Genomic DNA, 16,004 nt, shown 5'->3' on the forward strand with positions numbered 1-16,004 from the left:
GTATTTTACAGCTTTTACAAAATGGCTGTAAAATCATATTATGGGCATACACAGCTCTTTGATCTCACTGCACAAAATTCATAACTGTTCAATAATGCTATACCATTACACCACACACCTTAAACTATTTCCATTTTTCCACATTTCCTTCCAAAATCAGCTTTCAGAGCACAGCAATGTAACATGCAAAGTTCCTGGGAGGGCTTGTTACACAAAAGAACAGCTTGGAAACAAACTGATCTACACAATATCCATCTTCTGTTGAGCCTGCTTTAGCCCTCCTTTCCCTCCATCACTGCTAAAGGTGGGTGCGTTTGAGTCATGGAAAGAGGAGGCTCTTCCATCACCACACCCTTCCAGCACCTCTGCTGCTGGTCCTCACGCAGGGCTTCTGTGTAGGTGATGAAAAATCATAAGAAAAGAGAAGCTGTCCCTTTAAAATGCCCTGCTCTGTCCCACATCCCACGTGGAAACCAACATCAGCAGCACTTTGCCATTAACTTCACTGTGATGTAAGAGACACCATCCTTTTCTATACATAAAACCAGAAAACCTCGGCTGGACATTCTATCCTGAGGATGAGCAGGTGAAGCAAACGTGTCAGGAGGCGAGCAGCTTAGTAACTCCCCACCCCACCCCAAAAGGTGCTCCAGTCTTGCACACCAGCCTCTGTGTGCACCACCTCTCTCTACCCCTCCTCTGTAGAGCCTAGTTTAAAGAAAGGAGGGAGCCACCAACAAAACCTGAAGCATAAATGCGACGAAAATGCAATTCAAAGCCGAAAGGGTTTATTCTTCCAATCACACATATTAACTCTATTAAGAAAATGGCATCACTTTTTTTTTCCACCGGGGGGGGAGAAAAAAAACCCCGCAACGATCATTAAAACAGAGTTATAAAATAGCAAATATAGTGTTTATCTTATGTCAGATCAGCCCACATTACCAATAAGTTTAGCAGTTTCTGCACTACCACCTCCCCCCCCCTCCCCCTCCTTCTCGAGCATCGGATTTTCACGTTTTCTCATTGTCGGTTGAGTTATAAAAGGCTTTTGCCCTTCGAAAGTTTTGAAAAAATAAATAAATATTAACTCCTTGGTCCCTGCAAAGTCAAAATGGACTTCAGGGGAAAGGCGGTTCATCCTTTTACCTTGAGCGAGAAAAGGGGGAGCATCCCGGATTTTTTGGGATTTTTTTGCGATTTTTAAAAAATTTTTATTTGGTTATATGCCTGAGTTCTCCCTCCATTTTGGTTGTTTATGATACTGACAACAAGCTGTCCCTGGTCTGTGCAGATCTCCTGCTTTCATTTAGCACCCCCCTCCCCCCCCGCAGCCACACACCCGGGGCTCACACCTCCTCGCAGACCCCGCACCCCGACCCCGACTCGCCCACCTGAGGAAAGGGCGAAAACAAATGCATTTCTCCAAAAAAGAAAAACCTCTTTTGAAAAAAGGGGCAAAGTTCCCCCCAAGTCACTCCAAGTGCCCCCCAAATATTGCCGACTGCGGGTTTCCGCCAGGCCCTTTGGGGACCCACCTTCCCCCGGGATGTTTTGGTAGAAAATGCGGAGAGTTTACTCTCAAAACCGAATTTATATTAATTTTTCCCTTATTTTTCGGGTCTCTAATGTCTTCCGCTCTCGCTGCTGCCGCTGCCGCTGTCACAATATTCGCAGCACCAGAGAGGAGGCGGAGGAGGAGGAAAACTTTTCAAACTTTCCAGACCCTGAATAAAGGGGTTTTTTTTTTTCCCACCGACCTCACCTTCGGGTCTCCAGCCGCATCGCCCCCTGCCCTGTCAGAAGCGACTTCGGGAGTCCCCGCACCCCCGCCCGATTATTTTTATTTTATTTTTTATTATTATTTTTCTCTCTGGGGTCCTGAGCAGGGGCTGAGAGCAGCACAAACTTTTTCCTCCTCCTTTCGCCGCCGCGGCTCCTCTGCCCCCTCAGCGAGTCCCATAATTTAAATAACCCTGATATTTCTCCCGCTAAACGCCTCTCCGCCGCCCCGGACCCCGGGAGAACTCACCGCGGGGCTTTAACATCCTCCCTCCGGCCCGTCCGCCGCCTTTACACCGCCCGCGGAATTTCTAATAATTTTTTTCTCATATTTCGGGCTGGACGCGGCGGGCCTGGAAATTGTTTCCTTACGCCTCTTTCCAGCAGCCATTGTAGTGTATGCGCTGCCCCTGCAGCCCAACTTGCAGCTGCCGCCGCCGCCGCCGCCGCCGCCGCCGACGTCGCGCCCACCGCCGCCTCCCCCGGCCCGCTCGGCCGCCGCCCCCGCCTCCCGCCGGCCCGCCCCCTACCCCCGCCCGCCGCTGCGCCCGCCCTGCCCGCCCTTCCCCGCGCGCTCCTCCCCGGGGCCGGCCACTGGGTGCCGCCGCCGCAGCAGCTGCGCGCTCCGATTGGCCCGCCGCGCCGCCCGTCAAGCCGAAGTGTTAAGAGGCGGGCCGCGGCGCGGGGGGCGCGGCGGGGCGGGGGCGGAGGCGGGGTTGCGAGCGCCGCCCCGCCCACTCCTCCTGTCTCGTCCCTCCTCCCTCAGACTGGGGGCGGGGCGAGGCCCGCCCGCCCCCGCCGCGCCGGGCCCCGCTCGGCTGTCAGTCAGGTGCCGGGGCGCGCTCATTGGGTCGGCGGCCGCCGCGGAGCGGGGGCAGCACGTTGGGATGCGCGCTACTTAAGGCCCAGCTGCGTGAGCCATTGACGTGTTTGGAGCTGGAGACGGCCTGGGCGCTGGCGGAGCGGCCGCCCGAGGTGAGTGGTTTCCCCGCCCCCCTCCCACTCCCCCCCCTCGCCTTGCCCTCCGCCGCGGCTGCAGGGCTGCGGGAAGAGACTGGCGCTCCCGGGCCGCCGCGGGACCCACAGTCGCGTCTCCAGCGTGAAGCCGCCTCCACCAGGCCTCGCCTAAGCGCGGGCCTCTTGCCGTTGCGCTTCCTCGTGGCAACGCGGGTCTCCTCGGGCCGGGGGCGAGGGAGGTGCCCCCTGCCTGGGCACCCCCAGCCCTTCCTTCACCCTTACTTCTCAGCCTTTGGAGGGTAATCGCCCTCCCACCCGCCCCCCGCGCCCGCGCCCCCAGTTCCCTGCGTTTTTTTCATCCCCTGCCTTCTTGGGTGCCGTCGAAAGTGAGAGCAAGGTGTGTTCACCTGCGCCCACCGCTCACGAGGTTGGACGGGCAGCTGTCGGGAGGCCGCGGGCCTAGGGCTCGCCTCGATCTGGGATCTCCTTTCGCCTTCCCCGCCCCCTCCGCAAGGCCACCCCGACTTCCTGATCCGCCGCCTGCTCCCAGACACATTTTGGAGGCTCGAATGCCTCGCGGGACGCGTTGCGGGTTCCCGACGGCTGCTCCTGCGGTGGGGAGGCCCGCAGCCCTGCCTGGGCTCGGACAGCTTGGGAGCGCGGGCGGTGTCGGCGGCACGGGGCCTTGGACGGGTCAGGAGCGTTCCCTTCCCTTGCAGAGCTGCTCCGAGTGGAACCATTGGATGGAAAGTCAAGAAATACTTTTTAAAGCAGTTTGCCCTTTGCAAAAAGAGTTGAGCGCTCTTCCTCAAACGTGCTGTGCTTTTTTGCGCCCCCTCCCTCAAATCGTTGGTTTCTCTCCGACTGTCCTCTGCGGACAGAGCTTAGGCACGTTTGTTTGTTACCTTCAGAGAGCAAGTAGATAAGGCCTCCTTAGCGGAACACCCGCTTTCAGCCCCGATCCTCACTGTAAACTGACATTTCCTCTTCATTTCCAGTTATTACATGTGGATTCGTGCAGAGCAGGTGACAGTCGGAAATCCAAACTTAGATTGACTGGTATTTAGAACCCGGAAGGGAAAGGAAACGAACGGTGAATAAACTCCTACAGCAAACCTGATTCGGAATATATGATGTTACCTAGGTGGTATGGTTTTTAAAGAATTTCTAACCGACGATGGTGATAAAAAGTAGAACACTTTTCACGGAAGGGGGGTAACCTGAGTTCAGTCTGTGTCTGATCATTGTTGAGATTATATCCAAGGAGTGTGAACAGCAGAGCAGAGCTCTGTGCTCAGAACACAGGACACATGTAGACAAGAAAGCCGTGAGTTCACTTTGTGCCCTCACCCGTCTTAGGAAGAAGTCAAGCCTGCGAAGGAATTCTGTGCGGGAGAGGAAGAAGCTTCTAGGTACAGTTGAACAGCATCTTGAATCTTCTTCCTGCCAAGAGATTTCTGTTAGCTAGGAGTACTCATTATTGGTCAATGAAGATCATAAAATAGGATTACTTACTGAAAGGACCCGGAATAGTTAGACTTTTTTCCATCCTTCTTTGCAAAGGTTATCCCCTTTAGCTTGGACATACTGATCTTTCTTGTAAAAGAGAAAGGGAACTAATTGACTCATGATCCTAGAATACCTCCACTTTTTAGGAGCTTATGGGGGTTTGATTGTTTTTCCTGAATGTACTTTATTTCTTTTAACATGGCTAATATTTTTTGATGGTCCCGTCTTGGGGAAGGAAAGTAGAAACCATTTTGTACAAAAGTTCAGAGCTCTGGTTATACTGATGCAGTTTTTTATTCATTGGTGTTTTGGGTAGGTCATCCTACATTATTTGCTATCTTCTTTGATCTTTAGGTAAAAGACAGTTAAACTAGAGCAGGATTCAGGAGTAAGTTCCATAAAGTTAGTGCAGAGCATTTAAAAATATCTGTGGCTGCTGGCTCATTGATAATATGCCAATATATTGAAATAAAGAATTGCGTTTAAATTGCGTTTAAAAGTAGTTGAGTTTTTTAAAAAAATTCTCTTTTAGTTCATTTCTATGATGTGTCTTTGAAGATAACAGGCATACCAATTTCAGTTAGATTCATTAGAGAGGGCATTTGTCCTGGGATATAGGTGACGTACTTGTTATAAGAGTATGATTTGACTTGGAATCCCTAATTGGCTCTTAGAGAACTGTGATCATCTTTAATTGATAAAGACTCCTTCAAGCTGTATGCCTATAGGGCTTTAGCCGGAAGATGAATGTGCCACAGTGGTGTTCCCTCACTTCCTTTATCCCTGGAGGTATCAGTTAAATAGAAGATGCCTTTGGGAAGTTAAATTTCTGATTTCTTTTTTTTAAACGTTTCAGAATGTCCACTGAGCAATAACTTTGGTGTGTGTGGTTTGTTTTTTTTTTTATTTTGGTACACTGGCCAACATAGGACAGGCCACAGAGTAGACATTCAGGTACTTTAGTTGACAAACACTTTTGCTAAACTTGGGTTATACTAAATTATTCCACCCTTATTTTGTGTGCTAGTCAGTGTATAATAAGGAAGTAATCATTAGAGTGCACGCTGTATTTTTGTTTTGTTAATACATTTAATTACTTTGTCTATAGATACTGTTGTCTTTGAGTCTCTGAAAGTCAGTCTGACTCTGCGACCTCATAGACTGTAGCCTGCCAGGCCCCTCTGTCCATGGCAAGAATACTGGAGTGGGTTGTCAGTACCACCTCCAGGGGATCTTCCCAACCCAGGGATAGAACTCTTGTCTCCTGTATTGGCAGGTGGATTCTTCACCACTGAGCCACCTTTAGAAATAAGAATAAACCAAAACTGAATTTTAGCAGAACTATTTTTTTCTCTGAAGATTGTAGTCAGATTTCAGTAGAGGCACTTAAACGTTTAGACAAGGCGTTTGTGCTGAGGCATGAGTCAGTGTAGAGGAGAATCACATCCAAGTCTTCATTCTGAAAATACAGAGAGCGTGTGAGTTCCTCACTAGAAAATCTTTATGCCAGAGTTAACTTTTCAGGTACTGTACTTGCGGAGTTGATGAGGCTTAACTGACTTGTGTGTCGTCCCTTGTGTAACCCTTCCCAACCTGTTCCTGCAGGGAGAAGACACTTAGGATGCCCATGGTGACACGGAGGCTGAGGGATCCTGACGTAAACCCTTGCTTGTTGGTAAGCTGGTTGGCTTTGAATTGTCACAAGTATTAAGTTGGAAAAATAAGCATCTTCTGATTTTGTGGGCGTCAGTTTTCTTCAATTATTGAATAAAGTTATTCCTGTACAAGAAACATTCATGGCCTGCGTATCCTTATTTCACAAGAGTATTTTTAGATATTCATCATTTAGCTGACAAAGACTCATCTCTTTTAAGTTTCCCTAATTTGTAGAGCATACAAGCTTTTAGTTGTCACTAGACAAGCATGTGCAACACTGAGGAAATTCTTGAGTCCAAACATGCAAAGTTGGAAAGTAGGTATTTTTAAATGGTTACTGGAATTTGTTTTGATAGCAGTGATTTCATCATGTCCCTGAGACCACTTCGCTGAAAGTGAAGGGCTGATAACTGAGTTAGAGTATTTAAAGCCTGAAGGTTTTCACAAGGGTATCATGTAAACAAAACGTTTTGTTGTTATAATAAGCTTTTATTGGCATTTATTTGGTACAATTAGCAGTTCTTGTGGCATTGTCATCCTTGAATAAGGCAGCCATCGGACTGGTGCTATGAAAATTGTATTTCCCGACTCATATGCATTTTCCAAATATACGCATTTGTTAAATATTTGGCGTGGAGTATTGGCTTTGTTGTACTTGAAATCTGTTTTCAGCAGCTTTCCTAAGTTGCTTTAGATAAACCATGTTTCTCAGATCTGTGAAGCAAATTACTTGCCCTTAATTTAAAGTTTTCCTTTAGATGACTTAGAATCATGCTTTTCACTTTGAAGTTTGTTATCCAATTTACTTCGAGTTCAGACAGCTAAACTTTAATTCCCAAATGGCAGCTACCCTCCTTTGAACTTGTAGCCCTGTGTGGCTCACTTCAGTTTTGAAGTGATATTAATGATACCTATTAAAATTATTGACATAATAGTGTATTTACTTGCTTAATGGAGTGAATGATAGCCAAACATACGTTGAGATTAATGTCATTAATTTACCTTGTTGTAGACCAGTCATTAGCTATTTACTTAGGGTCTTGAAACCACCTTAACATCAAACGTTCAAGTCCGGGTGAGAACTTGGAGGAGTGGAGAGGTGCCCTCTGAGTCAGGAGATGGGGTTTGGCTTCTGCTGTGCAGCAGTGAATTTTTTTTTTCTTTTGGCCCTGCTGTGCAGTCTTAGTTCCCCAACCAGGGATTAAATCCAGGCCCCTGGGAGTGAAAGTGTTGAGCCCTAACCCTGGACCCACAGAAAAGCTCCCTGCAGTCATGACTGAGCACATCGAAGTGGAACCTTGCCTCAGCCGCCTCGATAAATGGTTACTGACTGATCTCATTCAGTGCTTCGACTCATTCCTGTGAATCAGATACAGAGAAAACTGACCCCAACTATGAAGAGGAAGGTGTTGGCCTTGAGCATAACGGATGCTGGGATGGTTGGAAAGCTAATTCCCTTTTGAAACTCTCCAGTTATCTGCTTGGGGGGGGTGCAGCTTCAGAAGTGTGTGTATCTGTTTTTTAGATGCCACTCTGCCTCCTAAATGCTGCCTGTCTTACATGTTTAAGGAATCGGACGCGTCTACCAGATGCATGGCTGAAAACAACTATGACAAGGAGAGCTGTTCCTCTCACTTCTTGAAGTATAAGAACTGCCGGAAGTTCTGGGTAAGCTTGGCTCGGTCACCTCTGTCAGAACTCGTCTGTTATGCCTTAGTCTGAAGCCTGAGGTTTGTCAGAACCCGCCACCCTTCCTTAGTGATGGCTGTGGAAAGCCCACCTTTCTGACCACATCCCCTGTGTGCCCTCAGGACCCTCGGGCACTCTCGTTGGGTGCCTCACCCCCTCCCACGTGTGAGGATTAAGCTTCAGCCGAGGTGGATCTTCCTACGTGGATCAGTGTCTTGCCATCGTGTTAGTTTCCTAGAGGTGGATGGAATGGGGGGCTTGCCCTGTCACCACATGTATCTGGCTTCTTTTTCTGCCTCCTCCTCCCCCACTGCTGTCCATGGTCCCCACTTTCTCATATATGTTGTAATTTCTGCTTCTCTGAGCACTGGTGCCAACGGCTTCCTTTCCCTCTGCTCACTCACTTGTTGTGGTCACCTGTTGGCTCTTTTGGGCAGTTGTTCCTGAACTCTTGGTGGGCTGTGCTCCTGGGCTGGTAGTTCAACACTGTATCCCCATCCTAGTAACAGGGGACATATTATTCCTGTGGGAATAATGGGGCTTCCCTGGAGGCACATTATAGAGAACCTACCTGCAATGCAGGAGATGTGGGTTTGATCCCTGGGTCAGGAACATCCCCTGGAGAAGAAAATGACAACCCACTCCAGTATTCTTGCCTAGGAAATCCCATGGACAGAGGAGCCTGGAGGGCTACAGCCCATGGGGTTGCAAAGCAGTCAGACAGGACTTGGCAACTAAACTACCACCACCACCAAGGGAATAATCACTTCTGTTTAATGGATAATAATCTCAAAACATTATCTAGAGTCCTAGAATTTATTTTTATTTTATTTTTTTTTAACCTGCCCTTTTATGTTTCCTTTTAGAAGACGCAATACCCGATTACTGGCAGTTGATTGGCATTTAGTATATGACTGATTCTGATTTTTTCTCTTTTGTGCATACTCGCAGAACTCTGTCATGATCCAGAGAAGACAAAACGGAGTGAAGCCGCCCATGCCCACGGCAGCAGAGAGAGACGAGATCTTAGGAGCACTGGGGAAGATGCCCTATTGAGTGTTTGCATTAAAATTATTTATTTAACTTAGGAACAGATAAATATTTTTAATAAGTGGTTACTGCGTCTTCATAAGACTTTTCAGGCCTTACCCAGATAGATTGAGGATTTCTCGGGGGAAGCCCCGTGTCCTCCTCCACTTCTGCTCTCAGTGCCGCGATGAGAGCGGGCCACCCCAGCTCTGCCACGTCCCCGACTTCACAAGACTTGCTGAAGGCAAGGGGGCCTTAGGAACAGCTCAGTGGAGAGTTGAGCTTTTCTGCCGGGTCTCAAGAGAAAGAAGTAAGATGTGAACAAGGGAGTGATTAAGGGGATGAAAGGGAGGCAGTGTCTCCAAGGAAGGGAAGTGATGTGCATGACAGCCAACAAGAGGGCCGGCTGGAGCCATGTGTGGAGAGCAGTGTGTGGACTGTCCCCCTGGCGGGGAGGTGGGCACTGAGTGGGAGGGAGAAGACCTTACAGCAAGTCCAGGGTGTATACCCGATGGGCCTCAGTCCTAGGCACATTCCTAAGGTCTCTGCCCTGACCTCACTCATGTACCTTGATTTAAAAAGCCTTGGGGAGGCACAGGTGTCTTTAAATGACATATAGAGAACTGGTTTTCTTTATGTTTCCTTAAGGATGGGCTTAGTCAAGGGATTGTGAAACTGAAGTCTGTGGTTACTGAATAGCCTTCTAAAGAAAAGATGGTGCTTTCAGAGGTGGGGTTTCACCTGCAGGATGAGATGGGACAGGGAGGGGCTGGGGTTCGTCAGGTGATCGCAACACAGGATGAGGCTGGAGCTGAGCTTCATTTTATGATATAAAAGCGAGAATATTCAGTATCATGACTGGGGTGGGGTTGTAAAGCAGATCTCAAATCCGCCTTTTAAAATCCAGGGTCTTTCATTTACAGGATTGCTTTGTAAAAGACACATTATTTGATCAAATTTATGTGTACATAAAGTGAAAACATAGTTTGTGTCTCTTCTCTTCGTCTGGTTCTGGTGCAGGAGTATTACGACAGCTGCTGACACAAACTGTCCAGCTCATTGGTCCTAGTCCAAAATCCAGGTCAGAGGTTTTTAAACTATGGAACCTTTATTTTCAAATGTGATTCTATTTGAATAAAAGGTAGAATTGTTTCAGAAATTGTTTGATTTGGATTGCTTGCTGTAAAAATGATGGATTTAGATAGGAGCTGACAAGGAATGAATACTTACTGTGTAAGAAACAGTTCAGTACTTCTAGGCTTATTTAAAAGTGGAATTTTAATGTCACCTTTTAAAATGTGCATAGCAATATCCACATTTATTTGTCCTGGCCTAGCTCTTTTTATTTTTAAATAGGTTTATCAACGTGCAGTTTGTATACCATGTAAATCATTTGTTGAAAGTGTACAAAGCAATGGTTTTTATTAGTAGTACATTGACAAAATTGTCATCCATCCCCACAATTGATTTTAGGAGCCATCACCCCAGAAAGAAAGCTTGTACCTGTAGCACTCTTAATCTGCTCCTGACACACACCACCCTTCATCCGCACTTCACATCCCCAACACTCAGGCACCTACTCACCTACTTTCTGTCTCTGGAATTGCCTGCTCTGGACATCTCCGTAAATGGAGTCACGCACCTTGTGATCTTTGGTGACTGATTTCTTTCACTCCTCCTCATGTTCTCAAGGTTCAGTCCCATTGCTTGTATCAGTGCTTCATTCCTTTTGTTGCTGACAAAGCTTCCATTGTGTGAATGCACCACGTTTTCTCTATGCATTCATCAGTTGACAGGTACTTGGGTTGTTTGTGTTGTTGGCTATTTTATGAGGTGTGTCGCTTCTTGAAACTTGTGTGTACAAGTTTTTGCGTAGACAGTGTCTTTTTGGATATATGCCCAGCAGTTGAACTGGTGTGGCCATACTGGGTCATATGGTAAGTACATTTAGTCTTTTGAGGAACCAACATGTTTTCCAGAGTGGCAGCACCACTTCACAGTATTTGAGAGTTCCCGTTTGTTCACATGCTCATTAACATTTATTGTAATACCCGCCTTTGATGACAGCCATCCTAGAGGGCCTGAGCTGGTATCTCATTGTGGTTTTGATTTGCATTTCCCTGAGGGCTGATGATGCTGGTCATCTTTTCACATGCATATTGGCCACTTAGAGATCTTTGGAGAAATATTTGCTCAGATCTTTTGCCTATTCTTAAATTGGGTTGTGTATCTTTATCACTGCCAGAGTCCTTTACACACACTAGATACACATCCCTGATAAAATACATGGTTTGTAAATTTTATCTCCCATTCTGAATATGTTGTGTTTGCACTTCATGTTATCTTTTGAAGCACAGAAGGTTTTCATTTTGAAGTAGTCCAATTTGTGGTGGTGGTTGTAGCTTTTGGTGTCATGTCTACAAAAAAGTCCGAAGGTTAACATCTGTGTTTCTTCTAAGAGCTGCATATTTGTAGTTATCCAGAAGCTCTTGAAGGATGGAAGCAATGTCACCCACTATAATGGACGTAGCGATGTCAACTACTCCAAGAAGCAGCTCTGTCCATAACACCTCCCTAGGAAGCTTCTAGTATATAATAAATGATCAACAGCTGTGTATGTGTTTGGGGAGAGCAGGAGAGCAGGCTTTTAAAACTGAACACATTGGAAAATGCAGCTGATTCACACGATGTGAACAGGTATACAGTGTAGATAAATCTGACCAGAAGCAGCCAATGTTAGGGGGTTTCAAGGTCTCGCATGCAAGTACAGGCACATCCGGTGCTTCTCAGGTGACTCAGTGACACAGGTCTGATCCCTGGGTCAGGAAGATCCCCTGGAGAAGGAAATGGCAACCCACTCCAGTATTCTTGCCTGGGAAATCCCAGGACAGAGGAGCCTGGCAGGCCTACAGTCTGGGGTCGCAAAAGAGTTGGACACGACTAAACAGCAGGTGTAGCTGTATATTTATTTGGTTTGCAAAAAAGGAACGTGGTAGTGCGTGAGTGGAGGCGCTTGGCCTTTTCCACTGAGCAGTGTAGTTTGGAATAGTTCTGCACAGCCGGTTACAGGCCCACTGTAGGTCTTTCCTTGTGAGATACTAGGCTATGGACCCATTTCCCACAGATGGATTCCTTCCCTCTTGGAAATAATGTCAGCTGTGGTGCTTTCTCTGTCTTTATGTGCTGCATTTCTAAGAGTGAAATTTCTAGGCTGAAGGTTTCAGTAGTTTGAATTTTGTAGTTACTCCTTTCCCCAGGAAGCACACCTTCACAGTCCTGGATGAAAAGCCTGTGAGTCCTTCCTTGTTCCTCAGGCCCTGATTCCCGCTGGGCCCTTTAAAACTTCCATCCTTATCATTGATGAGTGAAAAATGGAATGGGCATATTTACTTCCTTTGCCCTCCCCTCCTTTTTTTTTCCCTTCTTAGATTGTTGCTGTGAACCAGTTGGGGAATGCTTGGTTTGGTAAGAAAATTTATTAATACCTCTTTGTCATATGTATTCTGTGTATTTTTCCCAGTCTGTCTTTTAACTTTGTATTTTCATTTTGGAGCAGTATTTTATATTTTAAGGTAATTAAATGGATCAGTCTTTTTGTTTATGATTTCTGCTGCTCAGTATTAAATGAATCCAGCTGCAAGCACTACAGTTTGATTCTACTCCACAAGCCTTAACAAAGTGCCCACACTGTGCAGAGTGCTGGGGTAACCATTAGGAGGAGCAAGGCACCACTGGCCTCAGGAGGCTTTGAAGTGCTCCCTGGAGGATGGGCTCCTGGGAGGGCCAGAAGCAAACTTCTCAGAGGGTGAATGGCCTTGACAGACACATCCTCTTATTGGCTGAAAGAGTAGATGAAGGCACTGCCAGGGGCTGTGGACAGGTGGCTTAGGATCACATTGTGTGTGGCCTCGAAGGCTGTTACAAGGACTTAAACTTGACTGTACAGAAAGGGAAGCTCTGCAGGGTTCTGAGATAAAAAAGGTCAAGTCAACACACTTGACGTGTGTTGAGAAGGGTAATTGTGGAGATGCTGAGTCAGAGGTTATGGTGATAGTCCGGGATCCCTTCTACCATCTACACTGTCTCCTGCAGAAATCCTGGTCCCCTTCAGGCCCTCCTTGGTACTGCAGCCCAGAGAACCTTCCCCAAATGGAAACCCAGCAACCCTACTCCTTGAACTTCCCGAGAGCTGCTGTCACCTTAGGATAAACATCCACCTTCCCTCCTTTTGATTACACGGTCCTGGCCATTCAGCGCCGTGTGTAAAGGGCACAGGCTTGAGCAGGGTGGGGAGGGTGTGTTTTTGGTTACACAAGACCCAGGCTCTGTCCTCAAGGGCCCTAGTGTTCAGGGAGGGAGACAGACAGGTACACAGCTGCCTCTTTCCAGACGCGGGGTCTCCTGCACCCTGAGTGACCTAGTCCTTCCAGCTGAGCGCCCTGGCCTCCCGGGCTGCACTCAGATCTCCCCTGACCTTCAGCCCCTGGCTGTCTCTGCAGCCTCCGTACCACCTCATCAGAGCCCATCTCACTCTCCACCCCCCAACTCCATAGTGGCTCTCACTTTGTGAGTTCACATAATCAGATGTGGTAGAACCTGGGAAATAAAAGTCACCTGTGCATGCTCAGTCATGTCCAACCCTTTGCAGCCCTGTGGACTGAAGCCCACCAGGCTCCTCTGCCCATAGAAATTTTCAGGCAAGAATACTAGAGTGGGTTGCCATTTCCTTCTCCAGGAGATCTTCCTGACCTAGGGATCAAACCCAAGTCCCTTGCGTCTCCTGCATTGGCAGGGAGATTCTTTACCACCAGTGCCACCTGAACCAACTTTTTAACTTCACCTTTTTGGTTTTGTATTTTGTAGAAGTGTGAAATGCTCTATTCTGAAGAGGAGATTGAATGAGGTGAACTGGTTCTGGTCTGCAGTTACAACTCCAAAAACAGCTTTCATGGACTGCATCAGGAACAAGTGTGCTTGATGCCTGAGATGGCCTGGTGGCCACTGCTGCTCCCTGGCCCCAGGCAGGTGACTCTTTCAGGGCCACCAGGCTCAGCCTCTGCCCTGGATGGAGCTGTTGCACAACCAAATGTCAAGTCCACGTCTGAACACCTGCTTGCTTCTAGGAGACCTCCTGCCTTACATACTGCAAACCTGCTGGCCTATAGGACCAGCCCCACTCACAAACATTCCCTTGGGCTGTGCGCTCAGATTCACTGTGTTTCATCACTGTTTATTTTTTCTCTTCTCAAAATTTTATTTATTTTGGCCACACCATGTGGCATGAGGGATCTAGTTCCCTAACCAGAGATCGAACCTGGGCCCCCCTACATTAGGAGGCAGATTCTTAACCACTGGCCCACCAGGGAAGTCCCCTCATTACTGTGTTTAGAGACAACAGATTAGCTTGATACCAACTCAGATTTCTCCACCAGTCCTGATCGTCATCCTGGAGAAAAAGAATCAGGGTGGGGTGAAGGAGGGGCAAGTATAGGGTGTTGAGACAGGAGTGGGGGGGGTGGGGGTTGTGGGGGAGGAGAGAGTGACCTGCCCAGTGTGGTGAACACTGGGGAAAAAGGTTGTTCACAGTAAAATAAAGCTTACAAAAGCAGAAATCCATGTAATACCCAGAAGCCAGACCCAAACTTGGTGTGAAAACGGCACTGCATTTGGAGTCAGTTCCCAGGACTCAGTTCAGGCTCTGCCACTTGCTGCCATTACAACCCGAGCAAAGCACTGACTTTCAAAGCCTTTCATCCTGGAAATGTCTTTAAAAAAATGCCATAACTTCCTGTAGGTTGTCCCACAGCAGGTTTCGTGTGTGGCATGCAAGTAGGTAAATTAATATTTCAAATGCATTGATAAAAAGATAGTGGATTTATAGGTAATCAGTGAAAGCCTGCCTAATTCTTGGTCTACTCTGAAAACTGATTTCAACTAGGACAATCTTACTTGACCCCCTAAACACATCTCTGTTGGAGAAGATTGCAAGAAGTCAAATTCATTGTTTCATTTACTCCTTTACTTTTATAGTTTTATTATATAATTTGGCTTCCCTGTCCTTCAGCATTTCCTGGCGTTTGCTCAGATTCACGTCCTTTGAGTTGGTGATGCCATCCAACCACCTCATCTTCTGTTGTCCCCTTCTCCTGTCCTCCCATCTTTCCCAGCATCAGGGTCTTCTCCAGTGAGTCAGCTCTTCAGATCACGTGGTCAGAGTACTGGAGCTTCAACTTTGCACTCTATGCCCCCATCCTGGTTGCTTCATATATACCCGAAACCTCTGATAAGCAAGAACAAATAAAAAACTTCATTTTGGGGTGGGGGGCAGATTATAAAACAAGCTATTTACCACATCAGTCAGAAGTTTACTGTGCCTCAGTGCTTAGGGCCTGAGCTGCATACACAGAGCTGACTGGTCCTCCCCATGTCTGGGAGCATTCTGCTCCTTTTACAAAGGCATACTCTGCTCTGTTGAGGAGCAGACGTGTGGTGGCTCAGCTCTCCTCCTCACCAGTCCTTGCCCTGTTCCAGAAGTAACTGTCTGCCACCTGTACCCTCCCAGTACCCGAGCTCCCCATGCAGCGCTATTCTACCCTGTGACTAGACGCATGTTCTGTCATGGGCTCAGTTGTAGACCTGGGTTGTCCCCATTACATCTTGTGCAAAACTGCAGAAGCAGAGGCTGTCCTGACACTTCTGTTTGTGTGGCACCTTGCAGTTTTTAAGGCAGTGTCAGAAACGTCCTATTAATCTCACAGCCCATCCCGTGGGAAGCCGGGCGTCTTGCTGGGTCACAGATACAGGAGCAAAACTTGCGCCCTATAAGCTGTGATCCACGCAGATGCTGTGCGCCTCTGACCTTCACGTTCCTCACCTGCATAGACAGCCTCACAATATTTTCCATTTTCTTCGCAGCTCCTGACCCTGCCTAGTGTTGCAGTTACTATTCATTTCATCATTTAATATTTACTGAGTCTACACAAATAAAAGGCTTCCACATGGCATGTAAACATGAATATGGATTTATACGAGTAAATTTACAAGTTAATTTGTGTGACCGTGTGACTGACTCTTCATCAAACCTCTAGGAAATCTCCCCCAAATGCTCGGTCCTGGGTGCCCCATCACCATGCCTGTGTCTTCTGCTCCAGAGATATCAGAGGAACATAACATTGGTGTGATGACCACGCTGTTTGTTGTGAAGAACAAGGAAGGCCAAGGTCTGGGTCATCTGCAGAGAGAGGAGGCTCTTCTGCATAAAAAGGTGGACTCTGTCAATCTGGTGTGCTGAAGTGCTTCCTGACACACACCCGGGCTTCTTAGAGACTTGGGGACTCATGGCCGGGGTGGGGGTGTTTCCACTTTGCGGTTTGTGGGCTTGG

At 47.5% G+C, this 16,004-nt stretch overlaps 1 protein-coding gene across 3 annotated transcripts; it reads left to right on the plus strand.

The window, feature by feature from the left end:
- Positions 1-2,642: 2,642 nt before the first annotated feature.
- On the plus strand, positions 2,643-9,781 carry CHCHD7 (coiled-coil-helix-coiled-coil-helix domain containing 7). 3 transcript variants are annotated; one of them, XM_040261256.1, is made up of 5 exons: positions 2,715-2,757; positions 4,099-4,151; positions 5,854-5,923; positions 7,474-7,572; positions 8,545-9,781. In XM_040261256.1, exons 3-5 carry the CDS (start codon positions 5,870-5,872, stop codon positions 8,647-8,649), a joined length of 258 nt encoding a protein of 85 aa, XP_040117190.1. In that variant the 5' UTR covers positions 2,715-2,757; positions 4,099-4,151; positions 5,854-5,869; the 3' UTR covers positions 8,650-9,781. The 3 variants fall into 3 exon arrangements, 2 of the variants coding, with proteins under 2 accessions (XP_040117189.1, XP_040117190.1); XM_040261255.1 differs by lacking the exon at positions 4,099-4,151 and having other exon boundaries at positions 2,643-2,757; XR_005724585.1 differs by lacking the exon at positions 4,099-4,151 and having other exon boundaries at positions 2,662-2,757; positions 7,430-7,572.
- The last annotated feature ends 6,223 nt before the right edge of the window (positions 9,782-16,004 follow it).

Source organism: Oryx dammah, unplaced genomic scaffold, assembly GCF_014754425.2.
Source record: "Oryx dammah isolate SB20612 unplaced genomic scaffold, SCBI_Odam_1.1 HiC_scaffold_19, whole genome shotgun sequence".
Taxonomy (NCBI): domain Eukaryota; kingdom Metazoa; phylum Chordata; class Mammalia; order Artiodactyla; family Bovidae; genus Oryx; species Oryx dammah.